Source organism: Capra hircus, chromosome 2, assembly GCF_001704415.2.
Source record: "Capra hircus breed San Clemente chromosome 2, ASM170441v1, whole genome shotgun sequence".
Classification (NCBI taxonomy): domain Eukaryota; kingdom Metazoa; phylum Chordata; class Mammalia; order Artiodactyla; family Bovidae; genus Capra; species Capra hircus.
This window is the reverse complement of record NC_030809.1, coordinates 6635312-6653947: the sequence shown is the minus strand read 5'-3', so window position 1 is coordinate 6653947 and position 18636 is coordinate 6635312. Positions and strand designations below refer to the sequence as shown.

Here is an 18636-nt window from a genome sequence, read left to right as displayed (position 1 = left end):
CAAACCATGGAGGTCTATGTGACAGAAAAGGAAAAGGTTTTCTTTTTGGTCATGCAGGGGTTCTCATAGTCACCATATTCCCTTCCTGAGACCAAATAGCTGACAAGTTCTCCAGTTGACTTCTGTAGCATACATAGACTGATTTGTCCATTCATGGGATATTTTCACCTTCTTATGCTAAAGAGACAACATCCATATTTCAGGAAGAAATCTTTTGAAGACCTTTTACCTGGGACACAGATTCCTGTGGTATGACAGCTAAAAAAAAAAAAAGCTTCAGGGATGGCTCTGCCATTACTTGTGGTGTGACCTTGGAAACATCTTATAACTCCTTTCTGGACCCTTTACCATCCCACACCTGCCTGTCCAAATTTCATAAAGCATCAGACTTCTAGAATTGGAATGGATTTTAAATAATCACTTGGCACCATTTCCCCATTTTAGTCACAAGGAACCAAGTCCAGGGTACCTGAGCTTGTCCACGATCACAGGACAGATTATTGGCAAGGCTGGAAAGTTGAATCCAGGACTCCTAACTCCCAGTCTAGTGTCCTGTTTTACTATGACTCTTTTGAGATTGTCCTAGCTCTGAGCTCCCATTGTCCCATTAATCAGTGCCACATAGTATAGAACTCTTAATTGTTTCCGGTGTTAATCTTGTCTCCCCCCATCCTGGGATCCTTGAGAGCAGAAGTCAGTTTTAAGGAAAGCAACTCCATAAATATTCATCAAGTGATCGATTAGAGAAGCAACCATTGAAGGATCCCACCTGGTCACTCCCCAGACGGAAACCAGCATTCAGAGGCTGCACTTTCCCCCAAACCCTTGGAAATGACAAGACAAGCAAATAATGCAATGTCCCATTGCAATACGGGGCTTACTCGCCGGTCCCTTTCTTGGGGGCTCTCAGATAGAGCTGGAGCCATTTCAGCAAGGCTAAGAATAATCAAGTCCAGGTGGCCTGCCCTTCCACAGCAGAAAGAGACAATAGAGTGATGAAATTACCAAACTATTGTTTTCTGCATAGAGGTGTGTGGAGAATGTGAGGTTGGAGGGAGGGAGAAGGGAGAGTTAAAAAAAAGATTAACTGACCCAAAGGGAGCTCCTAAAAAGGTTATCTAGAAATCAGCCCATCTGTATCCCATATTCAAAACCCTGTCCAAAATTCTAATCAAACTCACTTCCAAAACATAACTGGGCATATATTTGGCTCCTTATGGAATGCATGGGGCCAGAGGGTGGGAGCTTTTTCCCTTCCCCAAGCAAAAAGCACAATTCAAGCTTTTTTTTTCTTTCTTTCTCCTTGTTGCTCAGTGTTCTTTGCTCAAACCCCCTTGCCCTCCTCCTTCTGCAATCTCAGCGCCTAGCCCAAATCTGTTTTCTTCATTGTAACCTCAGCTTCACCGCAATTAATTTTTTCCCCCTCTGGTCACAAGATAATTCCTGACGCCAGTGAGTCTGGAGGTCAGACGAACAGCAAATTGGGGAACAAGGCGGCACTAATTCCTTACAAGTTTCCCTTGAAAAATCTTTTGCTTAAAAAAAAAAAGCTTTGCTGTTCAGGGATTTATGACCTTGGAGGACTACGGGTTCGAACCAGTATTGGGCTGTAGGTGGACTGGCAAGCGGGCAGGGGAGCTCAAAGATATAGGGCGCTGCCAGGAAAAGGCAAATTCTTAAAAGTTAATGGTTTTAAGTGATTTTTAAAAATCCTTGCTGGCAGAGGCCCGCCTCTCCCCAGTATCAGCGCTTCCTCATTCTTTGAATCCGCGGCTCCGCGGTATTCGGCGTCACACCGGCCAGAGGAAGCCTGTTTGCAATTTACCCGGGTTGTGAACGCCCAGGGTCGATGGAGGCGGGGCCAACGTGGGCTGTTTTGCATAAAGGGGCGTGCCCTCCAGGCCAACTCTATAAATGCAGACTTCGGCGAGCGTGCGCGCGTTGCAGGCTGCTCTAGAGGGTCTCTGGCTTTCTTCTTCCTTCCAGCACTTCCCAACCTCATTGCTCAGTATGAAGGCGCTCAGCCCGGTTCGCGGCTGCTACGAGGCGGTGTGCTGCCTGTCGGAACGCAGCCTGGCCATCGCGCGCGGCCGTGGCAAGAGCCCGGCCGCCGAGGAGCCGCTGAGCCTGCTTGACGACATGAACCACTGCTACTCGCGGCTGAGGGAACTGGTACCCGGAGTCCCGCGAGGCACTCAGCTTAGCCAGGTGGAAATCCTGCAGCGCGTCATCGACTACATCCTCGACCTGCAGGTGGTCCTGGCCGAGCCGGCCCCTGGGCCCCCAGACGGCCCTCATCTTCCCATCCAGGTGCGCGCGGGCGTGCTCGGGAGCCGGGGCGGGGCTGAGCTCCAGGGCTGGGATGCTACGGGGACCCCTGGACCTTCCAAACTCCGTGCGTAAACCCTTCCCCCGTTTTCCTTCTCTCAGACAGCCGAGCTCGCTCCGGAACTTGTCATCTCCAAGGACCAAAGGAGCTTCTGCCACTGACCTGGCCCGTCCTGGCGCCTCCAGGTGAGTATCCAAGCCTTCTCCCGGGGGCGGGGAAGGGGGACGGCTGGTGCTTAAACGGCAGATCTTGGAGTTGGTAGGCCTTTTAAAGGATTACCGTGGCCCCCTCGGTTTAGGGAAATTCAGGCCAGAGAGGCGCAAGTGACTTGCCCGTGGTCACAGCAAATGAATGACGGAACCAATTCCGATCCAGAGTTCGTTTCAACCTTAAGTGCACGTTGTTACCGTCTTCCCCCATTGGCCAAAGGTGCGAAACTATAGACGCAGGTCCGACTAAATAAAATAGTCAGTTTGTGGCTTGGAGTCGTAAAAGGAGCCGCGTTTTCCTCAGCCCCCCTCCCAACTAGTGTCACTTCCAAGAGGGAGGGGTGGTGCAAGCTCCGCCTGTGGTCCTTCGGCGCCAACTGGGTGGGGGCAGTGTGGGGCGAGGAGTTATCAGCTGGAGGTAGAGACCAAGTTTCCTCCCTGGCGCCGGCCAGTCTGCGGACGGCCCCGGCTTCGGCGCGCTCGGCGGAAACTGACGGCTCCCTCGTCTTCTTTCCTCCCCCGCCCAGAACGCAGGTGCTGGCGCCCGTCCGGGACCCTGGGACCCTCTTCGGCCGGAAGCCCGAGGGCATGGATGGGCCTCAACCTTGCCCTGCCCAGTTGACTTCCCCAAACCCCTGCCTCGAGGCTGGACCTGCGCCCAGGAGCGAAGGACTGTGAACATGGGTGGCCTAAAGAGCCAGCGCTAGCTCTGGGCACCAGCTGGGCAACCTCCCCTAGCCCTCACGCCACTTCCAAGTTTTAAAGACTGTCTTTCAGTGTGTGGAGGTGTACGGGGTTGGGGGTGGGGGCTGGCTGTTCTCCAAATTCTGCCTTGGCCAAGGCAGCGGTAGAGCTGGTCTTCTGGTCTCCTTGGAGAAAGACTCTGTTGCCCTGATTATGAACTCTATAATAGAGTATTTAGCTTTTGTACCTTTTGCAGGAAGGTGACTTTCTGTAACCATGCGATGTATATTAAACTTTTTATAAAAGTTAACATTTTGCATAATAAACGGTTTTTAAACACTTGTGTTTATAATTTGATTCCTTAAGTGCTAGCACTGTTTCTCACAAAGCTGGATTTAGGGAGAATAAATTCATGTCTTTCTTGGAGCTTAGGAAAAGTAAACTTGCTTGTTCCCTTAAAAGGGAGACGGGAGAATGCCTAGCTGAGACTGGGGAAGAGGGGGAAGTAGAAGAGGCTCATGGTGGAGCCCCACATGCATTGGGTGCAGAGAAGAGCCTTGTGCTGTCTCACTTTACAAGTGAGGGAGGACTGGATAGAGAAAGTGACTGGAGCAAGCTCACCCAGCAAGTTGGGGGCCTAGGATAGAAATCTGCTCTCCTGAGTCCCAGTTCTTAGGTAGTTTGAGAGCTATGTTGCTAACTAGCAGATGGCTGTCCTCTTTAATTCCATTAATGATGTTTCTCTAGCAGGGGATGTGAAACAGGACCCTCACCTGTTAGGCAGGGATGTTGCTGATAGACCCATTTCAGAGATGAATAAATGGATCACTGGGGTTGGTTTATTTCCTGCCTCAAGTTCTCTGGTTTATTTCCTCTTGGGCTTCCAAAGTTGGGGAAAATAGGACAAATCCCTCAAATCTGATCAACCACTCTAATCAGAAGGACTTTGGTGCTGGTTGGGAAATAGGGGAACGGATTATTCTACCACCAGTTAGTTGAAGACTGAGCCTAGATTGGGAGTTTGAGGAAGAGGGCACCACACCCCTCATTTCTGGTATATCCTTCCAATAACATCTCCAATGGAAGTCTCCTCTGTAAGTATCTTTAACCCTATTTCAGAAATGGAGAAATTGAGGCTCAGTGGATAATGAGTTGGAGCCAGGTTCACACAGTCCCTCTAGAGGCAGAAATGGGATTTTAAACTTAACTACAGTGACCGTGGACAGGGAAGCCTGGTGTTATAGTCCACGGGGTCACAAACAGTCAGACACAACTTGGTGACTGAACAACAGTCACCGTGACTAGTGGAAAGGAGCAGGATCTGAGCCTGGCTACTCCATGGGGCCAGGCTGAGAGTCAGGCAGAGGGCAAGACTCCCAAACCATGCCATCTTCCTCTGCTTCCCCTCCACCTCGATCTGGCAGTTCCCCAGGCAGGTTCCACCAGGCGCCTGGTCTTACTAGATTCCTGTTTATGATATGATCTCATTCATGTGTCGGCACCTGGCATTAGGTACTTCAGTATTTCATAACAAACAGGTCACATCATCACTCACCTTTCATGCCTTAACCCTGGTGAATTTGCCAGGGTGAACAGGGGCATGTAATGGGGACGCAAACTTTGTCTTTGTGAACCACCCTGATGGACCAGTGTTCTTAACCTGTTTCCTGTCTCTTCCAATGATCTGGTGGAAGGTATGAATACTCTTCAGAAAATCCACACGCACACACAATTTTACCAAAGCAATAGGGCTTCCCAGATGGCTCAGAGGTAAAGAATCTGCCTGCCAATACAGGAGACACAGATTCAATCCCTGTGTCAGGAAGATTCCCTCGAGAAAGAAATGGCAATCCACTCCAATATTCTTGCTTGGGGAATTCCATGGACAGAAGAGTCTGGCCGCCTACAGTCCATGGGGTCACAAAGAGATGGACACGACTGAGCGACTGAGGATGCATGCATGGCCAAGCAAACTTCCAATGCCCAGGGGGAGAATCCTCAGTCCCCATGGAAGGAAATTTTGCTTCAAACCCAGTAAGTACAAGACCCTGGCTGGGTCTACATTAGGTGTCCTGTGCTGGCTCTGAAGTAAGTCAGCCACACAAAGGTGCAAACAGCATACTAGCTGTTTGACTGCAAGCTAGGGGCTGCTGCTACTGAGCCTCAGTGTCCACACCTGTGTGAGACTGCTGATCTTGATACAGTTCTGAGGCACCTGGCCCCACATTAAACCATTAATTGCAGCAAAGCCAGGCACTGAACTCAATGCCCTGTGCCCTTTCTACCACAGCATGCCGCTTCCTGCTCGGAAGTTGCAGGACTGAAAGGCTAGGAAGTGCTGGATGGTTTATCTGCCATGTGACCTTGAGCCAGCCACCTCACCTCTCCAAGCCTCTCTCCTCCCTTGTGCAGCAGCTGGTGCTTCTGGCATTGCTGCCTCCCAGGACAGAAGATAATGGTGGGAAAGTTCTTTGAAATGCATCACACACCTACGAGGTATTATTAAGCTAATTCCAAGGAAATTGCCTGTAAGGTCCTCGGAGACTGAGCTGTTCAGGTGGCGGGGACAAAAGCTGAAACCAGCACACCAATTCATTAGTCATTAGAGAGTGAAAGCAATTTGGCCCTAGGTCAGAAAACTCTGAGAGAGGAGAGTCGTCTTGTGTCACAAACACCTATCAAATGCCTGCCAGGCGCCAGGCTCCATTTTATCTTAACATTTTTCTAATCCTCACCACCACCCAGCAACGCATCATTATTCCCATTTTACAGAAGACACAAATTCAGAGAGGCTGAATAACTTGACCCAGGTCACATAGCAAGGAAGAGCCACATAGCAAGGAAGGGCCACAGCAAAGCAGCATCCAGCACCACCCAGCTCCAAAGTCCACGTTCAATTTTTTCCCTCTCCATTCCCTTCCCCTGGCACATATTTGGTCCCCAGTAGGTGCTTGCTAAATGAAAGACCTAGGCCCACCCCAGGTCTCCCTCTCATTTGTGAAAAGAGGATGATGGTGCCTCCTTTGCAGGTCTGTGCTTCGGATTAAAGACGCATAAAGCATCTACCAGCCTCCCTGAAAATATAAGATTCACCATTAACTGAGTCTTAACAGTTCACTATTGCATCAGCTCTGAAAAACGGACTTTGGGAAGGGATTTTTACTTTGTTTTGTTTTTTTTTTTTTTAAAAAAAAAACAAGTTCAGAATAGACGAAGTAACTTGCCCGGGGCCACACAGCTCCTAAGTGACAAAGCAAGGATTCAAATTCATGCGTGTGACAAACCAGAGACGGTGCCCTGTCCGAGAAGGCCAGTGACAGCTCTCCTTAGCTGTGGATGTGCCGGACAACCGTCGGTGGCTGTCTTTCGACCTCATCATCTCTCACGGCTGGCTGGCACTCGTCTCCACTCCCGGGACTATATCCTAAATCCTCCCGTCGCTCTTGCAGAACTGCCTCTGGCGCTCCGCTTCCCGCCAAGGCTTCTGGAGGCCGGGGCAGGGGCGGGGCCTCGGCCCACGTGGCCCGGAGCCCGGCTGGGCGGGGCCAATATAACCCCGCCCCTGCCCCGCCCCCGGCCCGGCGACCCGCGCTCCCCACCCCGCGGGCCCTGGGGGCCGGTCGCAGGTGTTCACTGGCGCCCGGATGTCTGAGCTCTGGCTCCGCTCTGGCTCCGGCTCCCTCCGCAGCCTGCGGGCGGGGCTCCCAGCCCATCCGGAGCCTCGCGGCGCCCCTGCCGCTCTGCCAGCAGCGCGGCCTCCCGGTTCCCAGCCTCCTGGCTTTGAGGGGCGGGGGGCCCGGGCCACCCCCCCACCTCGGGGCCACCCCCACCCAGCCGAGCTGCTGACCCTACTGCTCTCTCGCTGCCCCCAGCTGCGCTCGGACCGCGGCGGCCTCGACGCGCCCCCACCCCGCTTCCTGCCTCGGCAGTTTTGCCCGGGCCGGGCGGCTGCCCCGGATCGCACCCCGTTCCTTCCTTCCTTCATTCTTTTCAGGCAACTTGCATTCCTCGAGCGCCTGCGCCGTGCCCCGCACGAGGCCTCTCCGACCTTGCGAGTGCAGGCTCCCGGCCCACCGGGGTCCTCCGGGAAGATTCCGCCCTCCGCCCGATCTGCCTCCCTACTCCGCCCGACTCTTCTCTCTCTGATGTCCGGCTTCACTCCGAGTTTAGCAGTTAACTGTTCTCTGGTTATTTCTCCTGTTAAGGGTCAGTCTGTGGCAGCGTCAGGGGATCACTTTGTGACCGAAATCAAGGGTCAGTCTGAAAGTGGAGTGAGGGGTCAGAGTGTGGCCAGAATTGGGGTTTTAGCCAGTCCGTGGCAAGGTTTGGAGATAGTGTGGGTGGAAGTTGCCAGTGGTCAGTCTACGGCCTGGCTTAATAGACAGTATAGTAGCATCAGTGGCCAAAGTCAGTGAGTCAATCTTGGGTAGGGTCAGTGAACAGTGTGGATCAGGGTACTAGGTCACCCAGAGACTAGAATTTGGTGGTTGCCTTTGACAAACCAGATAAGCGCAGTGGGGCAGGGTGGCGCTGTAGCTCTCTGGACTCAGATTCCTATCCCTCCACAGCTGGGGGCTGGTCATAGCCTCCCCCTGGCATTACTCAGACTGTGGAGCTGGCCTTCCATCTGGGACACTCCCTGCCCTCCACACCTCTCTGCTCCTACCTTGTGCCAGATGCTGGAGGCAAAAAACCCTGGCTGGGGCAGACCCCTGGTCAGACTGGCCATGGCACGGAGGCCTTAGGCTTCTGAGGGACCCCCCACACTTGTCACCCATGGGGAACAGGTACCTTGATATTCCCTGTACCTTCTGCCTTTTTTTCACAAACCTAAAAGCTGTTGGGGATGGAAGGGTTCTTAGAGGTCACACGTGTGGCCCAAGAAGGGAAGACGCTTGCTCAGGGACACCCAGCAAGTTCGTGGTCAAGACAGGGCTCAAGGGAACTGCCTAGTGGTTCTGTGGTTAGGACTCAGCACTTTCACTGCCCTGGCCTGGGTTCAATCCCTAGTGGGGGAACTAAGATCCCATGGCCAAAAAAAAGACAGAAACCCATGCCTTTTACTTTTCTAGCTAGGGCACTTTTTGTGATCCTCTGCCTACCCTGAGCAAGGATTGTTATTCCCACTTTAGAGATGGGGCAGCTGAGGCCCTGAGAGGCTTCTGGACTCACCCGGCTCTCACAGAGGGACTGCCAGGGGCGAGTGGACTGCACCCACCTGAGGATCTGGACCTGTGAAGTGGGGAGCCAGTGATTCCCTGAAGCATTGCGCCCTTGTCATTGCCACCCAGCCCCGTCCCTGGCGCCCTCATTAGGAGTGAATGAAACAAGGGTGGCCGGATGAAGCTGGGGAGAGGAGAGAACACTTTTTAAAAACTGCTGGGGAAAAGCTTAGCTGGGTTCTTATGGAAACATATGGAACTCATTACCCTAAGTCGAAGTGGTCGCTGGCCAGCTGGCAGTTGGTCGGTTTGGGGCTAAAAGTGTGTGTTGTGTGGTAGTGAAGGGTTCCTAAGGCAGACTCACCAGAATAACCTGCCCACTCACTGATCCAGGTTCTTCCTGAACCAGGTATTGTTTCCATTTTTAACATTAAAAAAAAAAAAAAAGTGATTTCTAGATACTGGGTACTAGGCCACTCTAGGTTTTGTGGGTAGAATCAGAGATTTAGGGACCATCAAGACAGCCCCCCCAGAACCACCACACACGTCTTTTCACCACCAGGGCCCCTGCAGTGGGTCCAGGTGTATGAAGGGATGGTCTCAGCTTCCATCCAGGATTCATGGGAGGGGGCGGGGCCTTGAGGAGCCTAAATGTTGGTCCCACTTCCCGTCAATCACATTTCCCTGGGCAGGTTGGACTCCATATTCAAAGACAGCAGCAAGAAAATGTTCAAAGAGGCCATTTCCTGGTACACAGGATTTTAGTCTGTGTGGTTGTAGGATCCTAGGAGGCTGCCTCCATTTCACCCCTGTGAGGCTCAGAGATATTAAGGGACCTGCCAAAGATCACCTTGAAGTAAGCATCAGAGCCCAAGTCTCCAACACAGCTTCCACATCCTGTCTTGTTGCCCCCCAGGCTCCTCTGGTCTATAGAATATCCCAAGCAAGAATACTGGAGTGGGTTACCGTTTCCTTCTCCAGGGGATCTTCCCGACCAAGGGATCGAACCCATGTCTCCTGCTTTGCCAGGTGGATTCTTTACCATTTAGCCAATGCAGCTCTTCTAAAACTTCCTGCTAACCAGTGGTCATACAGAATTGGCCTCACTCAACCCCCACAGCCCTCCTATACTTGCTGTGAGTTTGGGAATCAGATGCTGGTGGAAACCCTAGCTTTGTCATGTATCAGCTATGCCATCAGAAAAGTGAAAAGTGAAAGTTGCTCAGCTGTGTCCTACTCTTTGCAACCCCATGGACTATACAGAACATGGAATTCTCCAAGCCAGAATACTGGAGTAGGTAGCTGTTCCCTTCTCCAGGGGGGGTCTTCCCAACCTCGGGATCGAACCCAGGTCTCCCGCATTGCAGGCGGATTCTTTACCAGCTGAGCCACAAGGAGAGCCCAGAATACTGGAGTGGGTAGCCTATCTCTTCTCCAGCCATTAGAGGTAGGTTATTTACCCTCTCAGAGCCTCACGTGTTTGCTGTGACGATTAAAGCAGATGACATGTAAGGCGCCTGGCACTTGGTGGGCCCGGGGTGACCCCAGCCACAGAGCTTGTTGGGCATGATTGTCAGACTGCTCACATAATTCCTCCCTCATCTTTCCAGGTGGCAGTGTTGTTGGCATAACCCATCCACGGCATCTCAGTACTGCCTGTCCAGCAGGCGTGCTCTTCAGAGGCCTTTCACACACACACGCAGGAGTATGTGATCAACAGGACGCTTGGTGCCTTGAGGAATAGTGCAAGGACTTAAAACAGCAGGGCTGCAATTCAGCCTCGCCACTCCCAGGCTGTGCCATCATGGACAAGCTCCTTAACCTCTCTGAACCTCAGAAAACCAGCCTGGAGCCACCGCAGAGTCCTGCTGAGGATTTAGTGAGGACCTAAAGATAGAGCAATGGCATCCCACTCCAGCACCCTTGCCTGGAAAATCCCATGGATGGGGGAGCCTGATAGGCTGCAGTCCATGGGGTCGCTAAGAGTCGGACACGACTGAGCGACTTCACTTTCGCTTTTCACTTTCATGCACTGGAGAAGGCAATGGCAACCCACTCCAGTGTTCTTGCCTGGAGAATCCCAGGGACGGGGGAGCCTGGTGGGCTGCCGTCTATGGGGTCGCACAGAGTTGGACACGACTGAAGCGACTTAGCAGCAGCAAAGATAGAGCACCGAGAGGCCCGCTCCCACATGGAGGCACTCAGGAAGTTACAGTTGGAGTTAGAAATAATCCTATTTCACAGATGGAGAGGCTGAGTCCCAGAGGGCATAAGTGATGCACCCAGTGTCATGTGAAAAGACTCCCTCACAGACCCAGGGATTAAAAACCAGATCTTCATGCTCTCACCCTTTGCCCAGCTGCTGCTGCTGCTGCTAAGTCGCTTCAGTCGTGTCTGACTCTGTGCAGCCCCATGGACTGCAGCCTACCAGGCTCCTCCATCATGGGATTTTCCATTCAAGAATACAGGAGTGGGTTGTCATTGCCTTCTCCCTTTGCCCAGCTACTACTCTCTCATTACGGGGATTTGTAATCATTTCATGACAAAGGTGTTTTCAACTGTGGAAAGTCAGAACTTTGAACCCAGGCTCTGCCTGATACAGAACCAGCTCACTGGTGAGCGCATCCCTCTGTAGAAGAGAACAGGGGTCGGGGTTGGGGTAGGATGGACGTGACTCAGAGGCCAGAGAACCTGGAGGCCAAACATAGTGAAATCAGGAGAGCAGGAGCTTTGTGATCAGACAGGCCTGTCTCTGCCACTTCTTAGCTGTGTGATCAGCTAAAGGACACCACCTCTCTCAGCCTCAGTTTTTCTTCTAAAGCTCCCAGTAGTACCTCTTTCGTAGAGCTGTTTCAGGAACTAAGTAAGACAACAGAGTACCCGGCACAGATGAACTGCTTGAAGTTGGCAGTCCCTATCATTTTATCAGGATGAAGTGGAGCGGGAGCTACCTGCGTCTTTGTCATCACCTTCATTGTGAATCTTTCTGTAAACTTCCAATTGAACAAACAGTATTTGGCTTCTCATATGCTGTGTGTGTCCACCGTCCCCCAGTTACGGTGTGATCTTGGACAAACAACTTAAGTTCTTGCATCTTCAGTGTCTGCACCTATAAAATGGGGATAATGAAAGTCCCTACTACAGACAGTTGGGAAATTTTTTTTTTAACTTTTCTTTTTTGGACACACCATGAAGCCTGTGGAATCTTAGTTCCCCAGCCTGGGGTCGAACCCAGGCCCCCAGCAGTGAAATCACTGAGTCCTAATCCCTGAACTGCCAGGGAATTCCCAGGTGGGAGGATTAAATCAGTTGCCACATCGTCCACTCGGTCTAATGCTTGGCGCATAATAGGAGCCCCCAAATGCTACCTGCCATTCATTATCTCAGCACACTCTGTGGAGCTTGTGTTCTCATACATTCTATAGCCATCTGTTTTTATGCAAAATCTTAATATCTCAATTTTTAAACGATTGGCATTTCAAGAAGATGTACAGATTTTTATCATATGGTTTTGTGAGATCTAGTGCCTAACAAACTTCACACATAGCCACACTTGTGCGTGTGCACACACGTGTGCATGAACACACACACACTCATGATGAGCTGAAGCAAGCCCTCTTGCATTGAAGAGCGGCCCGCATGCTCCCTCCTACTCGCTGTCCTCTGTGAAGGGAGATTGGTGGCTCTGTGACCTCTCAGCAGGAGAATTCCTTTGCAAAACTAACCTGGCCCTGGAGAAGGGCATGGCAACCCACTCCAGTATTCTTGCTTGGAGAATCCCATGGACAGAGGAACCTGGTGAGCTGCAGTGCCCGGGGTCACAGAGTTGGACATGACGGAAGTGGCTTAGCACGCCTGCATGATAAACCATAGTAGAAAACAATATAAAAAAGAACGCATATATATGTATAACTGAACCACTTTGCTGTAGAGCAGTAAGGAACGAAACATCGTAAGTCAACTACAAGTCAACAAAAATTAAAAACAATAAAAAGCCAAGAAGTCAGGTGGGGCCAGACCACCTAGGATATGACAGCCTTAGCTGGCAGCAGATCAATTCAGTGCTGTCTTTCTGGGGAGCACCAGGCTTTTTCCACCCTAAGCCCAAGTCTTGACTCTTCCTGTCAGTCAGGACAAAAGCTGCTATAAGGCTCAGGAAGCTCAGCTCGGGGCTCTGTGATGACCTAGGTGGGCGGGATGGAGGTGGGGTGGGAGGGAAGCTTAAGAAGGAGGGGATATATGTATGCACATGACTGATTCACTTTGTTGTACAGCAGGAATTAACACAACATTGTAAAGCTTATATTCCAATAAATAAATAAAAGTAATTAACACAAAAATAAAAAAAACTGACCTGGGAGGAAGCCCTGGCTCCAGCTCTTAACCTGAGTATCAGAGCCCAGGTCTCAGTCCTGGTTCTCTCCCCTCCTTGCTGTGCAACCCTGGGCACCTCACTCCACCTCTCTGAGCTTTGACTTCCCATCTGTGAAAGGGGGCGGACCTTTCAAGGTTGTGAGGATTAGAGAAGTGAACAAAAAGTGCCTGGCACATTGTCATTGCTCCCTATATGAGAGCTCTTCAAAGCATGTTGTTTTTTTAACTCAGTAAGAGCTATCTTTTTATATTCTTTAATAAAACAGGGTTATGATCTGGGTGCCTTATGTAATTAATACCCTTTATTGATTTTTAAATACATCTGTTAATCCAATAAAGGTGGTTTTCCTCCTAAAATTATTTTCTTTCCTAATTTATTCATATTTTACAATGTCTGGGCAAGTCATTGGACCTCACTGAGCCTCAGTTTCCGTATTTCTAACATGGGAGAAATGCCTTCCTCATGAGGCTGTTTGGAGAATTCAGTTGAGATGGCGTATGTAAAAGTGCTTTGTACACTGTCAAGTCCAATAACTGTAAGAGATTATTTTTTGCACCCTCCTTCCCTTTCAGTAGGCTGAATTCCTCAAAGACAGGAGGGAGTTTTATTTACCTTTGTATCTCCTGTGTTGAATGTGTAGTAATAAATTTAATAGTAGCATTTATGGTGATAAGAACTTTCATTTCCTGGACACTTGTATTGTGCAAGACTCTGGACTGAGTGCATCTTAATGGAAGGATGAGTGATAGACGCTTAAAAGTTTTGATTCCCTCTGCTGGGAATTGTTTTAGTTTTCTCTTGAGCAAGTTCTGCCTTCCATCCTGCAGACAAATTATTTTTATTCTTGGGCCTCATATGTTGTTTGGCCAATCTAGTCGAACAGCACTGTTTAGTTTCCTTATCTATAAAATGGGGCTAACGATCAACTTAACCTCATATAAAAGTGTCCCATAAATGACAGTAACTTTCCCTTACCCCTTCCTTTCCTCCCCCCTAGACACACCCTTTCCTTGGAGAGGAAGGTGATGACAGAACAAGATGATGAAACTGGGGGGCAGAGAGCTGAGTCCCTTCATTTCTCTGTGCTTTTTTGTTTTGTTTTGTTTTGTTTTGCCCATGCCCCTTGGCTTGTGGAGGGGGGGTCCTTAATTTTCTCACCAGGGATTGAACCCTCACCCTTGGCAGTGAATGTACAGAGTCTTAACCACTGGGCCACTAGGGAATTCCCTCTCTGTGCTTTTGTTTCTTTTTTTGATCAGGGTGGCAGGTCTTCTTGGAATAATTGCCTGATTCTGAGACCCTCCATGTCCAGCCTCCTAAATAACCTCCCCTTTCTGCCATAGCACCAAAGATTTAACTCATCTGGATGTCACGTGCCGGCTGTGATCATGTGTTGTATATTCCAAGTGCCTTTAAGTCCTGGAAGGCAGAGTGGTGTGTTAGGGTTTGACTTCTATTTTTCTAAGCATTTTCTTATCATCTCATCTCATCCTTTATAAACCTTTCAAAGTCCCCAAGCCACACATGGGGCAGCTGAGGCCCTGAGAGGGGAAGGGCCTTGGCTAAGGCCACAGACTGAGTGACAGCCAGTCCTGCGAGCTGAGGCATGCTCCGAGTCCCTCGGAGCTTAGGGACTCCCTGAGCCCCTTGATACCAGGCTTTGTGCTTGACGCTGCCTCACAGAAATATTATGAAGTCGCTGCTCCCCGCCACTTTCCCGATGAGCAAACTGAGACCCAGGCAGGTAAAAAGTTATTTCTCGAGTTGGAATCATGATGTAATCAGGGCCAATTCTAAACTGTGTGCTTTTTGCCCAGTACCCCGAGACCTCTGCAGCTGTTGTTTCAGGGCCCCGAAGATGGCTGCTCCCAAGGCTCTAGCAGTGTGTTGGACCCTAAAGCAGGGAGTGATTGCCAAGGCTGACCCCTATGCCCTGCTCTCTCAGCCCCAGCAGCCCCGGGGTCAAGGGATTCACAGAGCAGGGCCCAGGAGGACCCTCCTGCAGCAGTGATCTGCATGGAGTGTCCACACGCACCGCCCCCCCCCCGCCCCGCCCCAATCCCTAAAGCCCATTGTCTCCCCAGGAGACAATACAGATAAAGGACCCAGCCTAGTGGGCTGCCTGCATCAATCTGTAACCATGGAAACCTGTAGGGAGACAATTCCAAAGCCCCTCCTGTCGCCCTCCACCCTGCAGCTGTGGCTCCAGGAGCCCAGCCTCCAGCAGAACAGGCATTGCTAGTAATCGCTGCCCCCCACCACGGCCACCCCCAAATGGGACACAGCTAGGCTCCCCCCAGCATACATCCTCCCAGAACTGGTGTTGGCAAAGGGTCTTTGGATATGTTTAAGGTCTATACCTCATTTAATCTGCAGGAAAGTTAGTTCCATCAGGTTCTGCATCGGCAAGATGTCACTGATCGCAGGGTCGGGGCCCAGGGCAAAGGTCTCTATAGAATTCTTAACCATCCAGCAGTCAACCAGGACCCAGGAAGGTATTAGGTCTTCAGCGCATGACTTCCCCCTGGTGGCCAATTGCTGCAATTGTCAGTTTCGACTTGAGTAGCCAAACTTGTTACCTCTTTTTCCTTGGTATCTAGTGTGTTCCAGATGCCCACGTACATTTGATCTAATTCTCACAACCACTCTGTGATGTGGGTGTTCTTACCCTCCTTACACATGCTGAAGCCAAGGCTTTCAGATGGCATGCAGAAGGAAGCAAAGATAGCAGAGGGGTTGAGAGGGTGAATCCAGACCGCCCTGGCTCAAAACCAGGCATCACCAGCCTGATGATCTTGAGAAAAGTACCCGAGCTCTGAGTCCGATTCATATTTGTAAAGCAGGAGTGATAACAATACATACTTCATAGCGATGTTACTAGGATTATATAAAACAAGATTTATAAGCCTTCAGAACAGTGATTGGCGCATAATAAGTAAAACCCTGTGCCTTGACACGTCTTAAGCTGTGTGCCTTCAGGAGTATCGTTGAGCTTCTGGCCTCAGTTCTTTCACCTGGGCGTGTATGTGAGCTCAGTCACTGCAGTCCTGTCCGACTCTTTGTGACCCCAAAAGTCTCCTTTGCCCATGGGATTCTCCAGGCAAGAATAACGGAGTGGATTGCTATGCCTCCTCCAGGGGATCTTCCCAATCCAAGGATTGGCCCGCACCTCCTGCGCCTCCTCCATTAGCAGGCAGATTCTTTTACCCACTGAGCCACCCGGGAAGCCCCTCTTTCACCTGTACAGTGGGGCTAATCGTGGCTTCCTCTGAGGACTATCGTGGTAACTAAAGTGGATTTGAGGTATGAATGTACTTGCTTTGCTACTATTAGCATCATTTTTTTTTTTAATCTGCCTTTTTGGGGAGGGCTGATCATGGGGGCAGAGGCATGGGCGGAGAGATGCTACTCTGTCAACAAGCCAGGAGGAGATACTTGAGAATTCTGGTCCCTGCAGTCTCTCTGGTTTGCAGAGTCACAGGGCCTCTGACAGTGGCCAAGGACCTTTCTGGGAAGAGACTGGGAGTGGCCTCTCAACTATTCCAAGAATCTTCCACTGAGTTCATTTCAATCAGCGGTTCTCGGGCTTCTACTCTGCAAGGAACACTGGGCTGAATATGGGGGTGCGACAATAAAGAAGACAAGGAGTGACTTAAATCTGGGGGGAGGGACAGAACAGAATTACAGTGTGAGATGATGACAGGCTGAGATCCCCTACAGGAAGTGTGGAGCAGGGGTCAGAGTCAGCATCTGAGAAACGGGTGCTCTAAGCTATCACCGCTCACACTCACAGTGCGGCCAATACCACTCAGACTCCATAGACTGAATGCCTTGTTTATTTCAAAATAGTTCTGAGTCTTATTTTTTATGTTAGTAGTTGATCTGGATTTTTGATATTGCTGTCCCAGGTTTCAATTCTATTCAGCTGAAGGGTTAAAACACACTCAATTTTTTTAAAATTAGTTTTATACTGGAGGATAGTTGATTAACAATGTTGTGTTAGTTTCGGATGTATAACAAAGTGATTCACGTATACATACACGTGTAGCCATTCTTTTTCAAATTATTTTCCCATTTAGGTTATTACAGAATATTGAGGAGTGATCCTTGTGCTATACAGTAGGTCCTTGTGGGTTATTTATTTTTATCTTTTTTTAAATTTTATTTTTTGGCTTCCCTGCAGAGCATGTGGGATCTTGGTTCCCAGGCCAGGGATCAAACCCATGCTCTCTGCAGTGGAATCACAGAGCCTCTGGACTGCCAGAGATCTAGGCAAGTCCCTGGCTATCTGTTTTAAGTGTTATATACCAGTGTGGACATGTCAGTCCCAAGCTCCCAATCTCTCCCTCCCCCAGTTAGCCCGCTTCCCCGACTATAACCATACATCCATTCTCGAAGTCGATGAGTCTGTGTCTGTTTTGTAAATAGTTCATCTGTATCTATTTTTTTTTAGATTCTGCATAAGTGAAGTCATATTTGTCTTTCTCTGTCTGACTTACTTCACTTAGTAGGATAATCTCAAAAAGTCCAGCCAGGTTGCTGCAAGTGGCATTATTTCATTCTTTTTAAAGACTGAGGAATATTCCATCGTTTACAGGCACCACATCCCCTTTAACCACCCATCTGTAGATGGAAAATACACCCATTTTATTGAGTGTAGTTTGAGATCACCTGTGCATGGGGGGTATATACAGCATTCTCTATGGCTTGTGTATCTGAGAAACTTGTGTCTGAGAGCAGACCTTTTTTTTTTTTCCTGGAGTGAGAGGTGGGGAGAAGCCCAAGCAGAGAGAATAATGTGGGCTAACAGGGAGAGCAGGGAGGTCAGAGGGAGTGTCAAGAGAAGAGTGTTTTATCAAAGCCTAAGGTTGTTGTATGAAGGAGGCTGAAGATCTGAGGGACTTGCAGGGGGTGGGCTGGCCAGGCCATGCCGGGGAGCTATTTGCAAGATCATAAGCTAGAGAGTGACAAGACCAGGTGTGTGTTTTAAAGAGTTCCTTTGGGAAAAGGAGGGAATAAACTGAGAATCACAAGACTCGTAGGTTGTGTTTCCCCAAATTCCTCTGGGCACCTCTGCTGGGACCTGAATCCGATTGCCCTCCTCCAATGAGACCGAACATCTGTGAAAAACATCTTCAGGGCCTGGAAACATCTGGAAAGAATTTGGCCAGTCTGGTAGCCCTGGGCTTCCCAGTGGGCCGCATCTTTCGCATTCTTTTTCTCCTCCCCAAGTCTGTAGGGGGTTGGTTCATTGATTAATAGGTATTATATAGCTTTGCAGGCTTCTGGTAGGTACAAGAGTTCACCTCTAGGTGGCAGCCTTACCCCTTTAACCCCACCAGCTTCCACCTGGAAAGGCCAGAGAGAAGGGACATGATCTAATTTGAAGGTGGGCAACCACCCTCTCAGGTGCCCATCATTACTTCCATTTTTTAGTTGAGAAAACTAACGGCTCTGAGAGGTGAAGGCACCAGTCCAAAGTCACCAGATAGGTGGGCATAGCGGAACTCAGTTTCTCTGAGCCTCAGTTTCCTCATCTGTAAGATGAAACCAATCCACCCCCGGCAACACTGATCGACTTTCTGTCCCTGTGAAAAAGGTGAAAGTGTTAGTCGCTCAGTTATGTCTGACTGTTTGCGACCTCCTGGACTGTCCGTGGAATTCTGCAGGCAAGAATACTGGAAAGGGTTGCTGTTCCCTTCTCTAGGGGATCTTCCCAACCCAGGGATCAAACCTGGGTCTCCTGCATAGCAGGCAGATTCTTTTTACCGTCCGAGCCACCTGGGAAGCCCTACCCATGTGTGGGGGTCACGAACAGCATCCTCTTATGGCCTGTCTCCACTGGAGAAGCGTGGCACTAACATCCTTATGTCGGAA

The 18636-nt window shown here is 50.1% G+C and overlaps 1 protein-coding gene across 1 annotated transcript; it reads left to right on the top strand.

Moving 5' to 3' along the window:
• ID3 (inhibitor of DNA binding 3, HLH protein) lies at nt 1807-3561 on the top strand. The gene is made up of 3 exons (XM_018055625.1): nt 1807-2310; nt 2431-2514; nt 3066-3561. The coding sequence occupies exons 1-2, from the start codon at nt 1915-1917 to the stop codon at nt 2488-2490; spliced, it is 456 nt and encodes a 151-aa protein (XP_017911114.1). The 5' UTR covers nt 1807-1914; the 3' UTR covers nt 2491-2514; nt 3066-3561.